The 21,185-nt window shown below is 35.6% G+C and overlaps 1 protein-coding gene across 6 annotated transcripts in view; it reads left to right on the top strand.

Annotated features, from left to right (window-relative positions):
• Positions 1–21,185, top strand: part of LOC149580066 (SAGA-associated factor 29 homolog A-like) — a 90,412-nt gene that overhangs the window by 7,320 nt on the left and 61,907 nt on the right. For all 6 annotated transcript variants that reach the window (XM_089788893.1, XM_089788857.1, XM_089788884.1 and 3 more), the window contains exons 2-3: positions 6,231–6,321; positions 7,854–7,930. In XM_089788893.1, coding sequence (XP_089645019.1) covers positions 6,231–6,321; positions 7,854–7,930 — 168 coding nt within the window. The remainder of the gene's footprint in view (positions 1–6,230; positions 6,322–7,853; positions 7,931–21,185) is intronic.

The following is a 21,185-nucleotide window of genomic DNA, read 5'->3' as shown; positions in this document are numbered from 1 at the left end:
AAATGGATTAATTGCCTTGAAAACCCTTTTAGCCTTTAATGAAATTAGTAATTTAATATTGAAAAATGGCTTTTGGCTAGCCAAAATCTAATTTTAATGGCGTATTAATTACTAAATCTTCATTAAATGGAAATATTTAACACCTCTAAGGCATTATTTATTTTCTTTTTGCAATTTTGGTCCAAATGGCAATTTAAAAAGTTAATTTTTATCATAGCAAAATTAATTATAGCTAAGTATTTAATTGTGGGCCATAATTTTGCATTAATTATTTGTTTTTCTTTCTCCCAAGGTCCAAGTCGGCTAGCTTGGAGAGAGTAAGAAAGTTGGGTATAAGAGGAGGCCTCTCTCCCATTTCCTCCGCGCTTCTCACTTCTCCTTCTCAAGGTGTTGATGATTTTGCAAGAGCAGATCTGCACTCTTCTTGCTTGGCGAATTTTGTGGAGGGCGAAATTTGAGGGGGCCGAAATTTGTGGGAGCCAAATTTTGTGAAAGGCCGAAATTTGTGGGAGCCGAATTTTGTGGGAGATAAAATTCTAATTTTTGCAAGGGGCTGTGATTTTTGCCCTAGGTTGGGTAATTTTATTTGGAGGTGAATTACATGATTTTTTTTTGATTTGCAAATGGATTTGAAGTTCTTGAGGTCTTGTCCTAATTCCGAAAATTCGTTGTATGATTATTGGTTAAGGTGAATTTTAATCATTTAGAGTTGAAAGGGGTCCTTAAGCTGACATCCTTCTTTCGTTCTAGTCTAAGGATTGCTTCCCTTGGTTATACTTGCCTTCTGGTCCAACACTCTACCATCCCATAATAGGGTGACGAGTATGGAGAATGTTAGTGCAAGTAAGAATCCCAAGCGGACAGACACTAAGAAAGACAAAGAGGATATGATGCCCAAAACACCCTTCTTCTCGAAAATGAAGAGAATAACTGACACCAATATCGATGCAGTGGACATGATACAGATGAAGGACAGACTAAAGGAAGGACAATCCCCCTTGGCTATTGGTAAAGGTAATTTCAAATCATTTAGAGTTGAAAGGGGTCCTTAAGCGGATTTCTCTCTTTCGTTCTAGTTTAAGGATTGCCTCCCTTGGTTCTGCTAGTCTAATTGTCCACCACTTTACCATCCCGTAATAGGGTGACGAGATGGAGGATGTTAGTACAAGCAAGAATCCTAAGGGGACAAACACTAAGAAAGACAAAGGATATGATGCCCAAAACACCCTTCTTCTTGAAAATGAGGCGAACAACCGATACCAATGGCGGTACAATAAAAGGATATACAAAAGGTAGTTGCACATCACAGCCCAGGCATCGACACTTCCATTATGACCATGATGAGCGACAACAGGGCAGCCCTTGATTTTGAATAAATTAGAGAAGAGGATATGAATGAGATAAGACTTGGATTGAGATTGGATGAGCTAGAAAAGGTTGCCATCAGGAAGAAGCATCTAAGCACCCTTTCCTCTCTCAATGCTCTTATTGGATTTGTGAAGGAATATGAGAAGGATCACGAAAAGATGCTACAAGCAGCAAGAAACATGGTGAAGTTAGTGGAACTCAAGGCGAAGCACACACCTTGTCCTTCTATGGAAGAAGTTAACAAAAGGCTAGCTAAGTTCATTGCCTTAGCTAAGAAAATGAAAGAAAAGGGAAGATTTATATTAGAAGATCATTTGATGTAAGCCCAAGTGGCAATTTCTCTTTCTTATAGAATAGGACAAGTGTCTATTTCTGATTAGCCACCATTTTGGTGCCTTCTCATTGGTTGCCACTTTTTGCACTTTTTTCATTGGTCCATTGATGAGGTGGCAGCTTCTCATCGACCAATGGGGTGGCAACCCTAATTAGGGTTTTGAAGATCCAATCTGGATCGTTGATCTTGTTTTGATCTCCATTGTCCATTGTATTTTTGGCCTCTATATAAGGCCATTTGCTCTCATTTGTAAAGTGTTGGAGAAATTGTTGCGAAGATAATACCAAAATTGCTCTCTTTTTCATTGTTGCAATTTGCATGTTGCTTAAGAACATTGGGTATTATTGCATGTTTTCTACTTCCACATAGTTAGATTTCCTTTCAAGTTGTTAAAGTTGGTTGCATTTGAAGTTGTTTAAATGAGGTTAAAGTAGATGAATAGTTGTATGGTAAAATGTTTGATAGGGATCAATACTATACTACTAGCATCCTAGTGGCTGGTTGGGAAGCCTTGTGTGGTGAACTAGTTTATTATTCCTTCGAATCATTGCACTTGTGGAAGTGAGGCCATTGGTCAGCTTTCATTAGGTTTGATCCCCGTCCATTTGCTAACCTTCCATTCATAGGAGTAGGAGTAGAACAGTGAGTAGCTGGGTAGTTGAAGTTTAGAGAACGAAGTTAGAGGAGTAGGTCAAGTATTAGAATACATCCATTCACCTTCCACCACCATCACTTTCCCACCAACATCATCCTTGGTAGACACATTCTCCATCATCACCACCATCAACATTATCTGCCTCCGCACATTTCAAAAACCGAGCCACCATCACCTTCATCATCCCACCAAGGTCCAAGTCATCCTTGAATGAATAGCGTAAGGCCGCCTACGTGATTACCAACAAATCACATTGATAAAATTGAGCGAGTATCCAAAAGAGTAAGGAACATTGGAGTTATTCTCATGTCCCATGAGCAATAACTTTTCAAGAGAGGAGTTGCATGTTTGATATCCCATATCGAATATTCAAATCCTAATATGTTATGTAAGTGATACAAAACTCGCATCAACAAACACATAACAGTAGAATTTTTTGTGTGGATATCCAGCTAAGGGATAAACCATAGTGGGGATCAAACCCACAAGATGATGTACTAGCACAACACCTTGTTAAAGGTACAAAGGGAATGCACATGCATTCATGCATTCAACTTAGAGTTCACTGCTCTAATTACAAGAGGGCAATAGCCTTTAGGGCAACAACCCAATATAGACTACAATCCATTGTGGACAACAATCTACTGAATTATGAATTGACTGATAGCATCTTTGGTATGCCAATACAATTCCAATGAAGTACAACAATTCTTTGTGTCAATAACGGATTCCACTCATACTTCCTCACATAATCTCTAATACAACATGCTCACACATTGTCATACATCTTCTCTTCCATCCATATTCTCACACTCTCGCTCTACCACACAAATGATTTAATCTTTATTTACATTACATCAACCTTGTAAACATAAACAAGGTCGGCCTAAACCTTAAGTTCAATTGCACAAATTACATTACACTTATCAATGCGACCAAGACATGTCAGTTAAGACATAGCTAGGACCCAAAAAATCATTTTTGAACACATCATTATCCATTGCAACACACTATCTCACTAAGTTGACCAAGAACAAGGGAAAATATCAACACGTCTCAAGAGATCTTCTGAATCCGATCACATAACCCTAATGCGATGCAATAATAGGAATAGGACATGATCTAGAAACATCAACAAGCAATGTGAAACGCTACATCATCAACATAAACAACTCTGTCTCAGAATCCACAAATATCCTTGCACTGATGACCATGAACATCAAACAACATCTGTCATTAAAGAAACATAGCTTGCCGGTATCTAAATCATGAACCTTTTGAGCTGAGGACACATATCTATGTCCTAAACTCACCACTAGGTTAGCAATCAAAAATATTGCATAACCAATCCACATCGATCCAAGAAACGCACCATTGTCATGTCCAAAATAACTAGAAAATCAGTTACTGGCTAACAAATTGTGACTCACACAAATCATAATGCAAACCTCTGTAAATTGACATAGGTCAAGTACAAACATCCCTTCAACTATCTGTAATTACACAACATTTGATTCTCAATATAGAAAACACGTGAATCCAATCTCTGCACATGACAAACTAAGAACATTGTTAGGGATAAAGAAACCTGTTGACATCAATGACAAAAAATCAATGTTAGCACACATAATAAAACAATTCTAAGAACTCCTTTATAATATTCTCTTGATGCCCTACTTGACTTATTGCCACCAAGGATGTGATTATTAGACCTGATTGTAAGGACATATATGGATAGTAAATTAAGCTCACTTGATTGTCTCCACCATTGTTTTCAACCCCAAGCTATTCTTCTACACAAACATTTCTTATAGATTGTTGATGATATCATCATTTAACCAACCCTATCTCAAGTATCATTGGTCACATGGTGTAAGGATCCTACTTATTCAATCAAGAGTTTGTTTGGATCAATTATGAGTTGCGTTGAACCACCATAGCCCTCATAGTGAATGTAATTTATGGCTAGATTCTTTATAAAAGTTGAAAATAAGAAGCTTCTTATTATAAATGTCTCATCCATTATGACATTTGTGGATGGTATTGTGCAAAAGGAGGAAGACTAGGATACAACAAAACATCAAATGGATGATTAGTGGAACATCCATTTGAATATCTACCCCACAAATAAAAAAGAGATAAAGGCTTTTGTTATGCATAAGTTGTACAAGAGTAATTAGGGTGTTCTGCTAGGAAGGGAAAAAAATAAAATTATATCAATGAGTTCAATTCCACATGTGATCAACTTCGAAAAGCTTACATTAGGGGCCAATATTTTATAGAGAGCTGAAATTCTTATTACTCAACTTGGAGTCAACTTTCATCAGCTCTATTGTGAGACTAGGTACTGGAAAAGGCCAAAAGACACTAGGGAAGAGAGAGTATGCACTTTTTGCAATTTTGGGAAAGTGGAAATTGGAAAGCATTTTATTGTAGACTATGATGCCTACAAGGACAACAAGGGCAAATTTATCAATATCTCGCTAGTTCGTGGTATAATTATTCAACGAATACATCGAGAAGTTGGGGGGCAATCGTCATCAAATTGTGTAGGAAAAGGATTGATCTACTAAATTCGACTTGATTGGGTAGGCTGTCACATAGGCTATGTTTAGTCTCGTGGACATAAAAATTGTCTTCTTCTTCTTCCTTAGACAAAGATTCTAGAAACTCTCTTTCAGCTTGATTCTATTTTCTTGACTTTGGTTTCAATCTCTTTAGCTTTGGGAGGTTGTCACCTAGACATCAAGCACCTTAGGGGGCTCCATTGCTACTAGGGTGATCAGCCTGAGGGAACATTAAGTGTCCATTTGATTCGGCTTATTCACGAGGGCAAGCTACTTGGTCTATGCAACATTATCCACCTGTGTGCTACTTATACTTGTTGGGGATCTACCTTTGCTCAATCACAAGCATTCTCTAGTTCCCCTCTCTCACAACCTAGGCCACAAGGACAATAGGTATCAATAGTTTCCTACCTATATTCAGAGATCATTTGTGCTTAGGTGTTAGCAGAGGTGATAAATGAAGCTTCTTGCTCCCATCTAGGTTTGTCCAACAAAGTTATTGTGGTCTTCAGGATGCTCCTTTAGTAATTTCTAGATCATGTATTGACCCCCTCATAGTGATAGATGATGATGCTACTACTCATTATACCCCACATAACAATGCTAGGTTCACTTCTCCATGTTTTATATGCACAAATCTCTAGGTGGAGCCTTTAACCTAGGTTTCCATCAGCTTTTGATAATTTTCTGTTTTAATCGTTAATAGGATACTGCATTGCTTTATCTCTTGGTCGGGTTTTTCCTTAAGAGGTCTACAAGATTGTAATTAGGCGTATTTTTGGGTTCCATTAATCTATTTTAGTTACTAGAAGACATTTATATGATTTTTTTGTGTTTGAAACAAATTAACAATGTTATTTTTGTTGTTAGATATGAAAAGCTCATGAAACACACAACTATTCCATAAGAAACTTGCCTTTATTGATTGAAACTTCAAATGACTTTGTATATGGAAGTGCGTTGGTTTCATATCTTGGTCAAATCCTTTCAAATGATTTATAATTCTGGGGTTTGTATAACTTGATGTTTATTCCCTTTAATGTTCATGCTTGCCCTTGTAAAATTTTGCAAGCTTTTATGAAGTCAAGAACTTGAAAGAAAAGAATGGTTTCTAGGGTGTTTCATAATAATTTTTTCATGAACTTTGCAATTAATGCAAAAGCTGATAAATTTGCAGTTCTGTTGCATTTATAAACCAGTCTTCAATGAATGTAGCAGTTGGCAGATGGATTAATTATTCATGAAGCATTTGTTATGTAAACTACAAGCTTTTTTTAGCTGATCTTTGTTTCTTTGCCCAATGCAGCTCCAGAGGTTTCTGACAAACTTGATTCTATATTGCCAAAATTACGAGCACTTTATGTAAAGGCAAAAGAGCTTGCGGAAAATGAAGAAACGTAAGACCATACACTTAATTTGATGATATGACTTTTGTTTTGGGGATACTATTCACGTTTTAGTTTATTGCCATGCTTATTAGTTTTTATATGCACAATGGAAAGCTTATTAGTCCATTGATATTATCGTTATTGTCCAATTACACGCCTCACAAATTAAAACGCCTCACAAATTTTGAAGCTTGTATTTTCTAACCCTTCAGGTATATTTTTAGTCATATTCTTACACTGTTTTAAAGACGAGATATTTTATTTTTGATTTTGACTGACAGTAATTAAGTATTTCCACAACCATCCATTTCTTTGACGACCTTTTCCCTTTCGCTATGTTTTCACTTGACAGAAAGTTTTGCTAGCACCTTGATTTGACTTGGGAATTTTTACCTCAACATCCATTGCTATAGTTTTTAATAGATTTTCACAATGATTACAGTGATCTTAAATTGACTCTAGCAAAATACAGTTTTCAAGGCGTGATAGTGACGATACCAATTGGGAGTTTCAAATATTTGAAGAAGGTGTACAAAACATGTTGATTAGTAATTTATTACCATTGATTTTATAATTTATTATATTGGTTGTAGGTTGTTCTTAGTTGTGAAATTTATTTGAAAGGGCTATTCTTCGTATATTAAGTTTCAATAAATATCATACTACAAATCATTGAAAATTAGATTAATTTAAACTTGTCTATACCTTTTTGACCAGGTTTCTTCCCCTATTAAATTTTGATGATGGATTCTATTGTTCGCATTTTAATTATTCCTTTGCACAGTCTAGAAAAAATATTAAAGCTTATGTGCACCTTGCAAACATCTCTTCTCTGCTTCAATGATTTTTGGTAGGGCATATTGTTGGTGTGACTACTGGTAACCACAGAAATAGCACACAGTAATCTCTTTTTTTCTGCTCTCTTGTTCCTCCTTTGGTTGCACTACTGACAAAGATCAAAGAAGCATAGACACAATAAAAAAATTCATTTTAATAAATACAGGTACAGAGGTTTCAAATAGTGAGATCTAGAAAGTTAATAAAAACAATGTAGTAAATGATATTTTACTGCAGCCCTGATACCAATATTAAGCGAAGAAATGAACCACAAAGAAGTTTAAAATAAAAGTCTACTGAAGCCCAATTCTCATTAACCTCAAAATATATTATGAAGTACATTTTTTTCAACATGAACTGCCCTTCAGTTCATCTTCAAGATGAGTTTAACCTAGATTATGTATAAGTAGTAATAATAAAAAATATTTATTACAAAATTTAATAAAATACAAGGCCTAGGCTGTTTACTGAGCCAAATAATAACATTAAAAAACAGAAATAAAAATTACATCCACCAAAGATAGCACATAAAGGAAACATGAAATGTCACACTTTTTAACTCATTTCTGACTTCAAAGTGTTCTTATTGCTACATTTTAAGTGAAATGCATTTAACACTTTATTCGCTTCCAAAGACCCAATGGAATGGTCTCAATGGAAAACTTCAGTATTTCTGATGTTGGTATTTATTAATTTTGCTGCAGTGTATCTAATGCTTTCATTAACCAGTTGGATGTTTTGTTGCAACCTGTACCATCTTTGCCACATCGAAGAAAATTAGGTATGCATGAAGCATTACTTTTTAGTTTTATGCAAAAAATACTACGCGATCTTTTCTACTATCCAGATCTAAGGTTTATTTTACTAGGGAGGTTCTATTATTTTCTTTTGCCTTCATTTTATATCTTTAGTAGTCAACTTAGGTAGTTTCCATAGTGCATAGGTTTTTAAACCATCATCTTGTAAAGGATATTCTTTGCTCAAAGGATAAACAAATTAGCATTGAAAAGTTCATAGAATGCCTTATTTCTGACATCAGAATTTCATTCATTGTTAGACTAATCTTTTGATATGATGAAATTTATGTGCATTGCTGTTACATTCCTAGTTTTGTTATCATTTCCTTTCCTGCATATTGAGAAATATATTAAGAAAAATTGATCTCTACAAATCTCTAATACATTAATGTGGCTCAGACCAATCAGAATGAGTGAATAGGAGCTGAGTTTTTGCACGTTTTGTTGGGAATCCTTCTGGTCCTTCTTGTTAAAGAAGAATATGTTTCTCAAAACAGTTGAGAGCATTCTTGAGTAAAAAGGGCTTTGAATTATTTTTTCCTATGTTTTTATTGAACACTTCTTATCACACTTTGTGAGCCATTATGAACATTAGGAAAGGCAAGAACTGGAAGAATAGCTCAATAAATAGTCAATGTCATGCCATGAGGAGTAGAGCCAGAGAAACATGGACGCCAAATATTAATTAAGGTAGGAGATAACAATTTTTATTGTAACTAACAATTAATATAAGAAATCAACTATATAGGTTTTGTGACATAAGCACACATTGCCTCATTGTGAATCGAGACCTCTAGTTTTTGCTTTCTGGGGTTTTCTTTAAGATGTAGTTTCTGTCTCTGATCTCTTACTAATGCAAAAATAAGAGTTTTGCCAAGTTCAGGAGTGTCATTCAAAATTTGAAGTGAGAAAGCACGACCAAATGTGTATCCTGATGCCACAGAGGTGCTCAGAAAGGCAAAGGGATGAAGATCAACATTGTTTGAGTTCAAAATGACAACTACTTTATAGGAAAGAGTTTCTTTTTATTCTCTTCTAAAAGTTTCATTTTTGACAGTTACAGGCCAATCAGGGTTTTCTTTTTTTATGCCTACATTTTTTTCTTTTTTCCTTTTCAAAATTTCTATTTTTAGAAGTTTCTATTTTGGGAAAGCCGAAAGGTTACATTTGGAACTGAGAAAAGTGATAAGTCACCCAAGTATAAAATTCCTGTTTTCAACTTCAAGTCCATTTCGGGTTTCATGAAAAAGCATGAAAAATGGTGAAAAATCCCAGATTTCAAGACAAGGGAAAGCATTCAAAATTCTGAGAATTCTTGGAAAGTCCTTGTTTGGTTCCAGTATCAATTTTATAAGAAATCTTGAAAAAAAATACAGAAAAGAACACTGATGGAAGCGTGCTGATTACTGAAATTTGGCTGATTCTGAAGTGTTTTAAGATCTGAAATCAAGATCTCCATCACAACTCCTATAGATTTAAAACTACTCTTAAACATCCTTACACTATATACATAAAATATAACATTTAAGAAAGGAAAATATGTGACTTAAATGTTATATTTTATTTATGCAGTTCACCCTCCAAGCTTGAGAATCCTCATCAAGACCCCAACACGGCCCAAGATTTCATGGAAAATCCTCGAGTCGTGGTGAAGTCCTCCCTCTACTATGAGGAAATTCCTTAAACTCAAATGAAGTCTGTCCAAGTAGAAGGAGAATACTTAGTCTTAAGAGAAGTCTGCTCAAACAAAAGTGTGAAAACTCCTTGTTTCACACCAAAATCTGACCTAAGAATAAGGAAAATCCTTAAAATCATGTGAATCCGGTCAAAGAAAAGAAGAATTCCTTATTTCAACACAAAGTCTTCTCACACTTGAAAGAAAGTTCTAGAAGCATGAAGAGATCACTTGAGGAAGAAGAAAGCAAGCAAGATAAATTTAAATGAGAACTTCTAGAAGAAAGCAAGCATAAAGGAATCGATTCATAAGAACTTCTAGAAGAAAGCAAATAGAAAGCTGAGGAATTGCTATGAAGAAAATAAAGCAAGGTTTAAAGGAAAACCTCTCCAAGAAGTTGACCAAGAAAGAAAGCAGAAAGGAAAAAATCTGATAAACAAAAGAAAGAAAGGATCTCTTCATGAACATGAACAATTCCTATAAATACATAAGTTTGGCATTTCATTCTTCACAAGAAATCATAACTCTGGAGTTAGCAGTATTTCAGAAAAAGTGAAGAGGTTTTAAACAATTTGCAGATTGGATTTCATATTTGTTGAAGGTTTTCCATGGCATAGATGAGACATTCAATAGAGTTTTCATTTTTTCCATTCAAAATCTGACCTTTCAGAATTAGAGGCAGTTCTTAGGTGGAAAATTTTAATTTTCTTTAGGTTTTTCTAATTGCAGATTCCGAAGGATAATATGCAGACTTGAAGAAAATCCATAAACCAAGATGAAATCACCTATAGCAAGGTGAGGAGAAAAAGTGTGTAAGTCATGGAAATCCATGAGAAGAGATGAAGTCCACCCAGCCTCGGGTGATTTGAAAATTTGGAAAATCCTCAGTCCAAGCTTAATACTGCCATGGAGAGAATTTTCAAGGATCAAAAGTGGCTAAGTATGAAATTCCTCAACCAAAGATGAAGTCCACCCTATCTAGCATAGATAGGAAGGAAGGGAAAAGGTTTGACTAATTACAAATAATTCTGGTTTCAAGATGTACTTCGCCAAGGAGGTGATAAAAATTGCCAAGTGTTCAAAGAAAATCTTTGAGAGGACATGAAGTCTGCTCAGTTTGGAGGCCTTGAAATCTGTCTAAGTATGGGTAAAATCGATAAACCAATTAAAACTCCACACAAGCATGAAGGTTTGAAACAAATTCCAGACAAGAGAAGATGAAAATTTGGTAAGTATCTGGAATTTCCACAAACAGAAAGTCTTCCCTCCCTAATGATGTTGAAATTCAGTTAAGTGTTCAAAAGGAGGAAAATTCCATAGTCCTACATGAAGTCCACCTTGAAAGGAGGATGAGACATTCATCTAAGTGTTGAGAAATTCCACAAACTCATTTGAAGGCTGCTCCTATCAAGAAGGAAATTCTTTGTTCCAAGATGAAGTCTACTCAAACTAAGGAGCTTTGAAATTGGCTATAGATCTAGCTACAACAGAAATAGATCTAGCTGAAAGTAAAAGAAGAACAAAACTTGCAATTATGAAATACAGAAAAATAAATAGAGCTGAGAATGAGAACACAACTTGCAAATATGCGATATCCTTCACCACCCTACCAAAGGATTTCGCCACGAGATGTGCTAGTTAGTTACTTATTTTGTCCAGCTATAAGCTACAACAGAAATTGGTCTAGCTGAAAGTAAAAGAAGAACAAAACTTGCAAATATGATAATGTAGAGAATGAGGAAGAGGGTCAGAAGGTTCCCTTACAGCAACTAAAGAAGAATTACCCTCGTCAAAGAGAAGAGGCATGCAATCAATAGTGTCATCTAGATCCAAAATGAGTGATACTACAAACAAAAAAGAGATGTCTGATAGAAATTGATCCCATGGAACTGAATCAAGAGGATATAGATGATCCTGGTGCAAAGAATCATTGGAAGCTTTCAATGAAGTAACCCTAAACTCTGAAGGAACAACAAGAGTAATAGGGTTATCAATAAACTGATCATCCAAGAAGGACGTGCCCACACAAGAAGGGGGAAACTGTAATGCCCCGCCCAAAGATCCTTGGAACAAGGATTCAGTACAAGCCAAGTAATTATTTTTTTAAAACAAGTATGGATGTACATGACACTCAACATAGGAGGATCACAAAGATCACAACAGAAGACTTAACCACAATCCCGGCAACCAACGAATCTCCAAACGCCACTACCAAACTGACACACTGAAACAAAAAATTGGAAACCCAAGACGACAACAGAATAAAGAATCTCAAATTTGTTGAAGGATGGAATATTAAGCAAACCCAAAGGGTACTTAAAACACCAAATTGTGTTCCCCGAAAACCAGTGGAGATGCCCCTTGTTTTTCGTGCGAGGACACACAACTGACAAAATTTCGCGCGAGGAAGTACAACACGCGACACGAGGATCTGTCTTTAATGCGAGGAAATGCTTGGCCCAACAGCCAAAACACCCATAACTGGTGTGGAATTTCACGCAAGGAAGCACTATGAACTGCACGAGGAAACTTAGTACACGATGCAAATTTTTGCACTCTCGTGTGAGAAAGTACAATTTCATTCGAGGATACAAATCAGCAAGCAAGAAAAAATTAAGGTAAGAAGCTAGGAAATGAATTTCCTCCACACCAAGGAGTACTGGATCCACAAATTGAGGCATAGACACTCGAACACTATAACTGCAAGATGGAAACTACATCTAACCATCTGAAACATACTAGTAAAAGAACGTATTGAAAGCAACATCGCAATGGACAAGAATAACCAAACTCATGCGCGGTTCCTCCCAACCATAATAACATCATGAGACCTCGAAGGTCCTAGCCATCCCCCACGCGTAACATCCCAAACTACCGACCAGATCGTCAGAGCTGTCTTATAAGGATGTCACTACTAAAATGTACTACATCATAAGAATAAGGAAATCTAACATGCTAAAAAGTAAAGCATTAGATATTCCAACTAATCAAATTCATCATCAAATCATGTGCTACACATCATAATACTGGAATACGTCAAATAAACTAACATCATCTAAACATGATATCCAAGCATTCCAATGAAAGCATAAATCACAAGATAACATACTCTAAAATCCGAAGTACCAAGTGAAACATCAAGCAACGGTCGCACTGGGATAATAGGCCATCTTTGTACACCGGTCCCCAACAGTGGTGAAGGTAGCTACGCCTCCCAACCATGTGGAACCCATAGGTCCACTCCCGCCGTGCTGATGGAGATAATAATTCAACCACAAACACACAAAAAGCAAACGTCCATGGCTAACACTCACGCCAGACAATAATGATGACTAAAACCAAGAAAATGAGACAATGCAAGTATTACAGGTCCTGGTCAGACACTCAAAAGGATTACTACGTAGGGGTTGACATCATGGAGAGTCACTTGGCATCGAAAAGCCCAAGCTAGTATTGGCAGCATCAACTTCCCAACGGAAGGCGCACAATCCTGGTAGCATCAGCTCCCCAACGGAAGGCGCACAATCTTGGCAGCATCAACTTCCCAATGGAAGGCACACAATCCAACTTTTAATTATCTTAAATTTTATTACCACCTAGTGTTTTATTTAGTTATCACTTGATTAAAACTTCTGCACGCAAACGCATTGGGCATGGACACTAGGCTACGGAGATAGAAGCCCCCTTCATATGCTACCCTACCTTACCCATGCTCATCCAATGGTGAGTGCCCGTAGGCATGCACATTCCCAACCCAACCCCAAATGATCATAACTCCCGGAAGTACCACCGGAAGATTGGGCCTCGCAAGTCACCCGACAAATGTACGTGTATGTACTCGTGTGTGGCACACCGCCATCACAAAGATCATTACACAAGGACATGATGAGAACACAAGAAAAATATGGAGAACGGATGCGACACGCATCCCAATGCAACAATGATCTAACTGGCATCCCAATGGATGATCTAGGTCCACGACCAACATCATGCCAAGAAAACCTGAGGAAATAGGGCAGCATGCAAAACACGATAAAAACCCCAAAATTGGAAAACTTCGAAAATAAAACCCATTTTGCCTTTGGGCACAAAAGCCACCAAAATCCAATAAAAATAAAGTTCGGACACTGTATGCAAAAACAATTAGCATAACAGTGCAAAACCCCAAACCCTCATCCCAAAAACTGGAAAAACGTTCATACCCGACTGATTGGGTAGGACCAACAAACAAAAATGGAGGGGAACAATAGTTCTCAGCCTCCTAACAAACAACTACCATAAACATAACTAGAAACTGAGCTGAAACATGAAAATGGGAGAGCCCTACATGACAGCAAAAGGGGCTGAAACAGGAAACAACACAACAAAATAAATAACCCGCAGTAGCTGCCGGAAATAACGGCATAGCAAGGTCTCCTCGAGTTGGATCCAACGAGACTGACCTCGCGAAGATCCCACGCCCGTAGCTCTCACAACAAATAGAAACATGATCCTCCATAAGAGGATTCTCAAAAAAGCTCTCAATTTTGTAATTTGCAAAAGTGAGAAGTGAGGAATTAATTTCCTCTTTTAATACTTATTCACTTTTCGAGTGAATAATCAATTAGGGAAAATAACTAGAAAGTCTAGTTAAACCTCGAATCTTACCAAACGAAAAGAGGCTATTCCTAGTAATAGGAATTCATCTATGGCAAAGTTGCTAGAAATTAAAATCAAATAAAATAAAGTCCGAAAACCCAAAATCATAGAAATTCCTTAACATCTTTCGCGACAAATGTGAACCTCTAAATGTATAGACATGCTCACATGTTGAGTCACATAATGCAAATGAGTTTATATTTAATAATCACCGAAAGGTTTAATTTAAACATTTAAATAGGAGACGTTGACCATACAGGGACAACATTGGTAAATATGAACAGTTGAATCACTAACTCCATGTGCCACTGCCAGGGATATAAATCAACACATGATCAAGTACAATTGTATATAATAACATAGCCGAAGCAATAAATGCATTAAATCACCTAATTTAACCATTTATTCAATTTTACTGAAATAATCCATTTACATCACTCACGTTTGCATAAAGCATAATGAAGCAAGAATGAAGTAAATAACCATAGTATTAAATCCACCACATAACATAATCAGAGATATGTCCAAATACCAGATAACCAGATATCATCACAAAACATATTGTCATCTCAAAATGGCATCATCATGCAAATATGATAAACTAAATAGCATAGTAGTCTAACATCTATGATATTGAAATCAAGGTATAACATTTGACACTCAGGTCATCTCAAATGCAAAGTAATAACATGAGTACAAGAAGTAACTCTCGAATCAAAATACAACAAGGTACAGACTGCAAACACGAGAGGCACTACAGAAACAAAAGTCTTAGCATCATCCATAAAAGTGCATCGTCAAGACCACCCTACCAAAAGATCTTGCCATGAGAAGTGCTAGTGAAAGCCAAGAGAAAAGTCATCTAAGTGTTTGAAATTCCTCGAGCACGCAAAGTCTGCCCAACCTACAGGAGGATGATTGCAAATTTGGTTGAGCATTGAGGAAATTTCTCAATCCAAGAGAAGCCCAATCATGAAGAATGTGATGAATTCTCAATAATGAAGTCTACCCATGGAGTGCGTTGGAAATTCCTTGATCTATAGTGAACTTTGTCTAAGTAGAAGGAAAGATACCTGATTCAAAACCATGGAAAATTCCTGATTTTATCCATGGGAAGTTGTTGGAAATCCACAAGAATTGACAAAGTCCTCTTAGCTTAAGATAACTTCAATTAACGAAGTATTGAGAAACTCCTCAATCCACATGAAGTTTGGCAAGGAAAGTTGAGAGAATTTCCACATACACAAGTAAAGTCCACCCTCTCATGATGAAAAATTGGCTGTGTCAACAACCTTGATAAGAATGCAAACCAAGAGATGGAGTTCATTCTTTGAAACTTAAGAAAAGTTAGAGAATTGTTGATTCCAAAGCTACATGAGGTGGAATTGACCAAGTATCCAAGGAAAATTCCAAGTGATAAAGAGGAAAAGGCCAAATTTCAAAGGGAAAATGTTAAGTTAATGCATAGAAAAGAAGAGGTATAACTTTCTAGAGGTGCGAATTTTAGAGAGAAGATTTTTAGAGGGTGAAATCATTAAGGAAGCAATGGTGAAAATTGCCTAGATATGGGAAATTTTGTAAAAAGAAAAACTTGAAAGTGCATTTCCAAGGATGAGACTTCATCATTTCCAAAATTCATAAGGCCATTTACAAAGTAAAGATAAGAATGGAGTCATTTTAATGAGTTATTGACAATTTTCTCAATGTTGTTTTGCTGGTCTAATACAAAGCAAACAAACAAGAGTATACAAAGGCGAAGGAGATGCTACAACCGTGGATTTGCAAAGATCAAAGATTAAATGATAGAATTCAAATGGTATAAGGAAAGGTGACATTCATAGATGAGGAAAACAAACACAACTAAGGACTTCATCACCTACAAAGAATTCCAAGATGGGAAGAAGGACGGATGGATGAGGGAAGACTTCAAAGACATCTTCCAGCTTTCAAAGTTCACACCAAGAAGTCCAAGATCTTGGATTGAAGATGAAGAAAAGCATTCAAAAGGGAGAAAATCTGAGTTTAAGGAGGCTTAAAGATGATGCAATTTGGGATTATTTTCCAAAATCCCAAATCTCCAAAATTTAAGAAGAATTGTTCAAAGCCAACTTCATTCAAAGAGATAAGCATGCTGAGGTGGCAACCACCTATTTCCACCAATCAAGTAATTTTCCAAATTCCCAAATCTCCAAAATTGAAGAAGAATTGTTCAAAGCCAACTTCATTCAAAGAGATAAGCATGCTAAGGTGGCAACCACCTGTTTTCACCAATCAGGTAATTTTAGGTCGAGTCCAAGTTTATGAACCTTACCTTTTCTTCCATCAAGATAAGCTCCATTTGCATTGCTCATTTTTCATTGGTTCTCAATGGATAATCAATGAAAACCCCATTTAGGGTATACTTGTTTAATTCTTGGTTGTCAATCTTAAATTGATCTTGGTTGTTCATTTGTTTTAGAACTCTTATAGAAGACCCTCCTCTCTCATTTGCAAAGGGAGATTTAAAGAGATTATTGCATAAAACACTTTTTAAGTAAATTCATTGCTCAATTGTTGGTGAACTTAATATATTTTGAAGTTGCATAGTTTCCCGTATCTCACATAGAGTAAATTTTATTTTTAAATTGTTAAAATGAATGAAGGATTTAATGGGAATGTTCATTGTGTAATCCCTATGTTCATACTTTTGATCGTTGGATGATTTTAAACTATTGTGCAAAGTTAGTCTAAATTTTTGATAGAAAAACCTAACTTCCATTATCGTATACATTCCATTGTTCGAATGTTGGTGAATATTTGCGATTTGAAAATCCTTAGAATACCTTAGAAGATTGCACCGTTCTTGTGCAGTTGTTGAAATTGGTGAAGCAAGGATAGGTTTCAGATTCTAATTTTGCAGCCTTGTCTACAAATATATAGGATTAGTTCATAAAATTAGTTTAGGGTTGTAATTATCTTCTCAAATCCTCCTCTTTTGCACTTTGTTTTAGAAATTTTCATAAATGTTAAACCTAGAAATAATCAAAAAGAAAAGAAAAAGAAAATTCAAAAGTTTAAAAAATTAAATCTTGAATAACCACATAAGTCCCCTTAGAGGTTTTCGGAAAATCATCCTACAATGAGAGTCTATCGTGAACAGTAAAAACCACACACATTTGGGACGTTGGAGTTATTATTACACAGTTCATCTATTTAGCCATTGAAGATTTTGATCAAGAGAGTTATTGGACCAACTTCAAAGGTTCCCCTTCGGTCAATCTTTTGATGCAAGGACAGCCCTAGCTTGTAACAAGTGATATCAAAGCTTGGGCACAGGTTCAAATCTCCTTGGGTAATGCTGAGGGGGGGATTGATGAACTAACTGCCAATGTTCTTCTTCGAGATTTGTGACATGGTTTAATTGCCTCGTGTTTTATATGTCTAGTGGTTGTATTGTGTATTGACAAGTCAATCTTTTGGTGCAATGACAACCCTAGCTTGTAACAAGAGCATAGAATACCCCTGGTAGTTTATTCCATGTTGTATGTGTCATAAAACACACACCAACAAGAGGTAAAAATGTTTAAATGTTTTCCTAAAACGAGGTAACACAAATTAATCAATAAAAACATATGAGTTGTTTATAATAAAAGTTTGCAAGAAAGAAGTCTATGTTGGGAAGTTGCTTGTATGTAGGTTGTAAATTATGTATGAGGAGACAAGTTATTGGAAAGGAGGAGGTCCACATAAGGTTAGAAATAGGTTGTTTCGTTCACATGACAAAATGAAATCAAAGGTCAAAAGAAATGTTCATTGTTTACTAAAACATAGATCACAAATCACATTGAACTACTATCATTATGTTTTAGAGAGTTTATGATAGGTTGTAATGATTAGCTGAAACACCACCCATCATTTCTATTGAGATAATGTGAGTGTGTAAATTTCAACTTCTTTAAATATTCTTCTTTCAATAGGAACTTGGTGTCTTTGAAACAAATATTCTATTAGTAGAAATTTGTTAATTCGTTCATGTTTGATATCCACACATTTTTTAACCCTATTCCTAGTAGAGAAACATGTTTCATTAGTTTAGGTAGATCCACACAAGTATTCAGTTTTATGGATCGAAGTTTGATATCGTATAGTTAGGAAGTTGTTCTTTTGATCCTTTAGGAAAGGTTCAAATTTCTAATTATCTTATGTGGTTCAAAATATGTGTTGATGCCTTCTTTGGTCAATTTTTTTGACATGTTATTGGAGATGCCTTCGATATAAGAAAGATAAACCTCCGTGGTATCCATCAAGTCATTTGTGTTGCCATAAATCTCATGACTCCTTTTGCTTTGTTTAATTGCACTAGTAGTTTGCTTAGTCTCGTACCTATTCATTTTAAAAACCTTATTCAAGTGAGATTTCTTAGTTGATAAACTCCTCAGCATAGACTCAAAAGGCTTTTGTAGCTTAAGTTTTTCAAACACTTCTTTTTGGCTAGTATGGTGATTGGAAGATGCGTGCAGGTAAAGGTAAAGGTATATCTAAGTATTTATTTTACACTTGGTGTGACATGGACTGATTAGATATTTTAGAATTTTTTTATTGAGGAAATGTAGTTTCTTATCATGCTCGACCATTTTGCCACCTTAGATTTGTAAAGAATTTTTGTTGATTCCCTATGCTTTTGATATGGTATCAAAGCTTAGATTCTATGGGAGTAATTCTAAATGCCATTCTATTTTTTTGCCCAATTTAGAATACTGGAACAAAAATTTCAATTTCTAACTATTTGCAATTTGAAGCAAATTTAGAGGTATTATCGAGTTTATGGTGTTTAGGCTTATGTAGTGGAAACTATTGATCCATTTTTGTTGGAGAGAATATCTATGCTTATATCCCTAGTTGGTCCCTCTGAGATGCCTAGTGGTCAAATTTTTTTTGTCATTTTTGAATGTTATTTGGGTGTATAACCTACATACCAAATCTTAGTCTCTTTGGCAATTCCTTAAGCCAAGATTGGCCTTAATTTTATTGGTTGGTGAATTTTATCACTAGTTAGTGATGATCGACAATCTTCATTGGCCCACTTTTTTAATGCATGATTGTAGGTTTGCATATGATTGTTAGATTTATATCTGCATTAGCATTAGATTCTCACAATGAAGCCCGAGTGGAGTTTGGTGACCCAAAATGCATTTTTAGCACAATGGTTAAAGTGCAAGCATGGACGAATTCTCAACCTTTGAATTTTTTTGGAGTCACAACTCACTCCCTTTCGGCAGTGTGAAGTACAACATATTTAGTTCTACACATCTGTTGGAAATATCTTGAATCGACATTCTTGCTCGAAATTTTATCTTTTGAAAGCTATCTTCACTCCTTCTGGGTGCTCCAAGCTTTAACATTAGGTGGAAATATTCTCTTTGAGCTTGTAATATCAATAAGTGTAATATTTATTTAAAGTTATAGTTACATTTGACTCTTGACATAGCACATGATCACAATGTTACATCCCAATTTTTGACCCGATTTAAAATATAGCGGTTGAAGTCACATGAAGTCAATTGACAGTTAAATTGGTTATTTAAAATATAGCCGTTGAAGTCACATGAAGTCAATTGACAGTTAAATTGGTTATAATCCTATGAAATGATAAGATGGTTAGTCGTTATAATTACTTAGTTATAATTACTTATCGCGAATTCATGGAATTGAATAGGCGGTTAGCCGTTATGATTATTTATGATTAAATAACTTGTTATGATAATATGATTTAACAACGGAGAATTTCCTTGTAGGAAGTACGTCGAAGGGGTGGAAGCATTGCCATAAAAGAATTAGGTAGGAGCATCACCATCACTGGGCAGATGGGTTGAGGACCTAGCGACTTGAAACATGATACATTTGTGGGACCCGCATGAACTATTAAATAAATAATTTAAAATGTAAAATAATTTAATTAAAATAATTAAATTGAATTATAAAACGTACCTCAAAGGATTTAACATGATCTTTCACCTTATTATTATAATAGATATATCCATATACGTACATGTAAAAATAAAAATGAAATGGCACCAATAAATTAAAGTATCATAATCTAATAATGTCACCTCATTGATATACTTATTTGAACGTATATAAGAATGTATTATAATAAGAAAATGAAATTATAATCTCTTCTACTTCTCCTTTTCTTTATTTCTTTTTCCCCTTCATTTTTCTTCTTTTTTAAATCGAATCAATGTTTGGGAATTCGAATGGACTTCTTGAAACCGATAGAAGCCAAGGAGCCACGGCTAAACTTTTAAAACAAGCCGTGAATCAACCAAGACGACATCTCTATCACTCTCTCAATTCATTTCCTTTCTGCTACGTTTTTCCAATCCAAGCCAAGCTCATTTCTTTCCAAGACACGATAAGAGAGTCAGATTGTTTAGGTCGATTAACCACTCTTTATAGCGTTACTGCTTATTCAGTCTGCTAGACCTAGTCCTTTCCAATATTTTTTTCACTTCCGCCAGGCCCTACATATTTTCGGATTGCATTGTCATCACAAGTGGGTGGTGCATTAAGCCGAGTAAGAATACTGGTTGGTGGATGATAGGAGGCCAAGATCCAATCTAAATACCAATCGCATACATAACAGGTTACTGTTATTCTTCCATCTTTCTGATTTATGAATTATGATTGTAGTCAGCTAGGTCAAGATAGATTAATAATAGAACTGGAATCATTATATGAATACTTGCTGATGGCTCTCATGAATTCCATAAGTTCTGCTGATCTTTAATTACTGAGTACTACTACTAGCACTAAGAAGTCGAAATGGAAGCTGTAGAGTGTTGTAATGATTATATTTACCATCTCCATTTAATCAAATAACAATAGTATTAACCATGCAGTCTTAATCCATGACACTAAACCAGAATGCTATTAAGTATCAGACA

Source organism: Cupressus sempervirens, chromosome 1 (genome assembly GCF_028749045.1).
Source record: "Cupressus sempervirens isolate cs-2001-9-10 chromosome 1, ASM2874904v1, whole genome shotgun sequence".
NCBI lineage: Eukaryota > Viridiplantae > Streptophyta > Pinopsida > Cupressales > Cupressaceae > Cupressus > Cupressus sempervirens.
The sequence above is the reverse complement of the archived record's forward strand: the minus strand, read 5'-3'. Positions and strand labels throughout refer to the sequence as shown.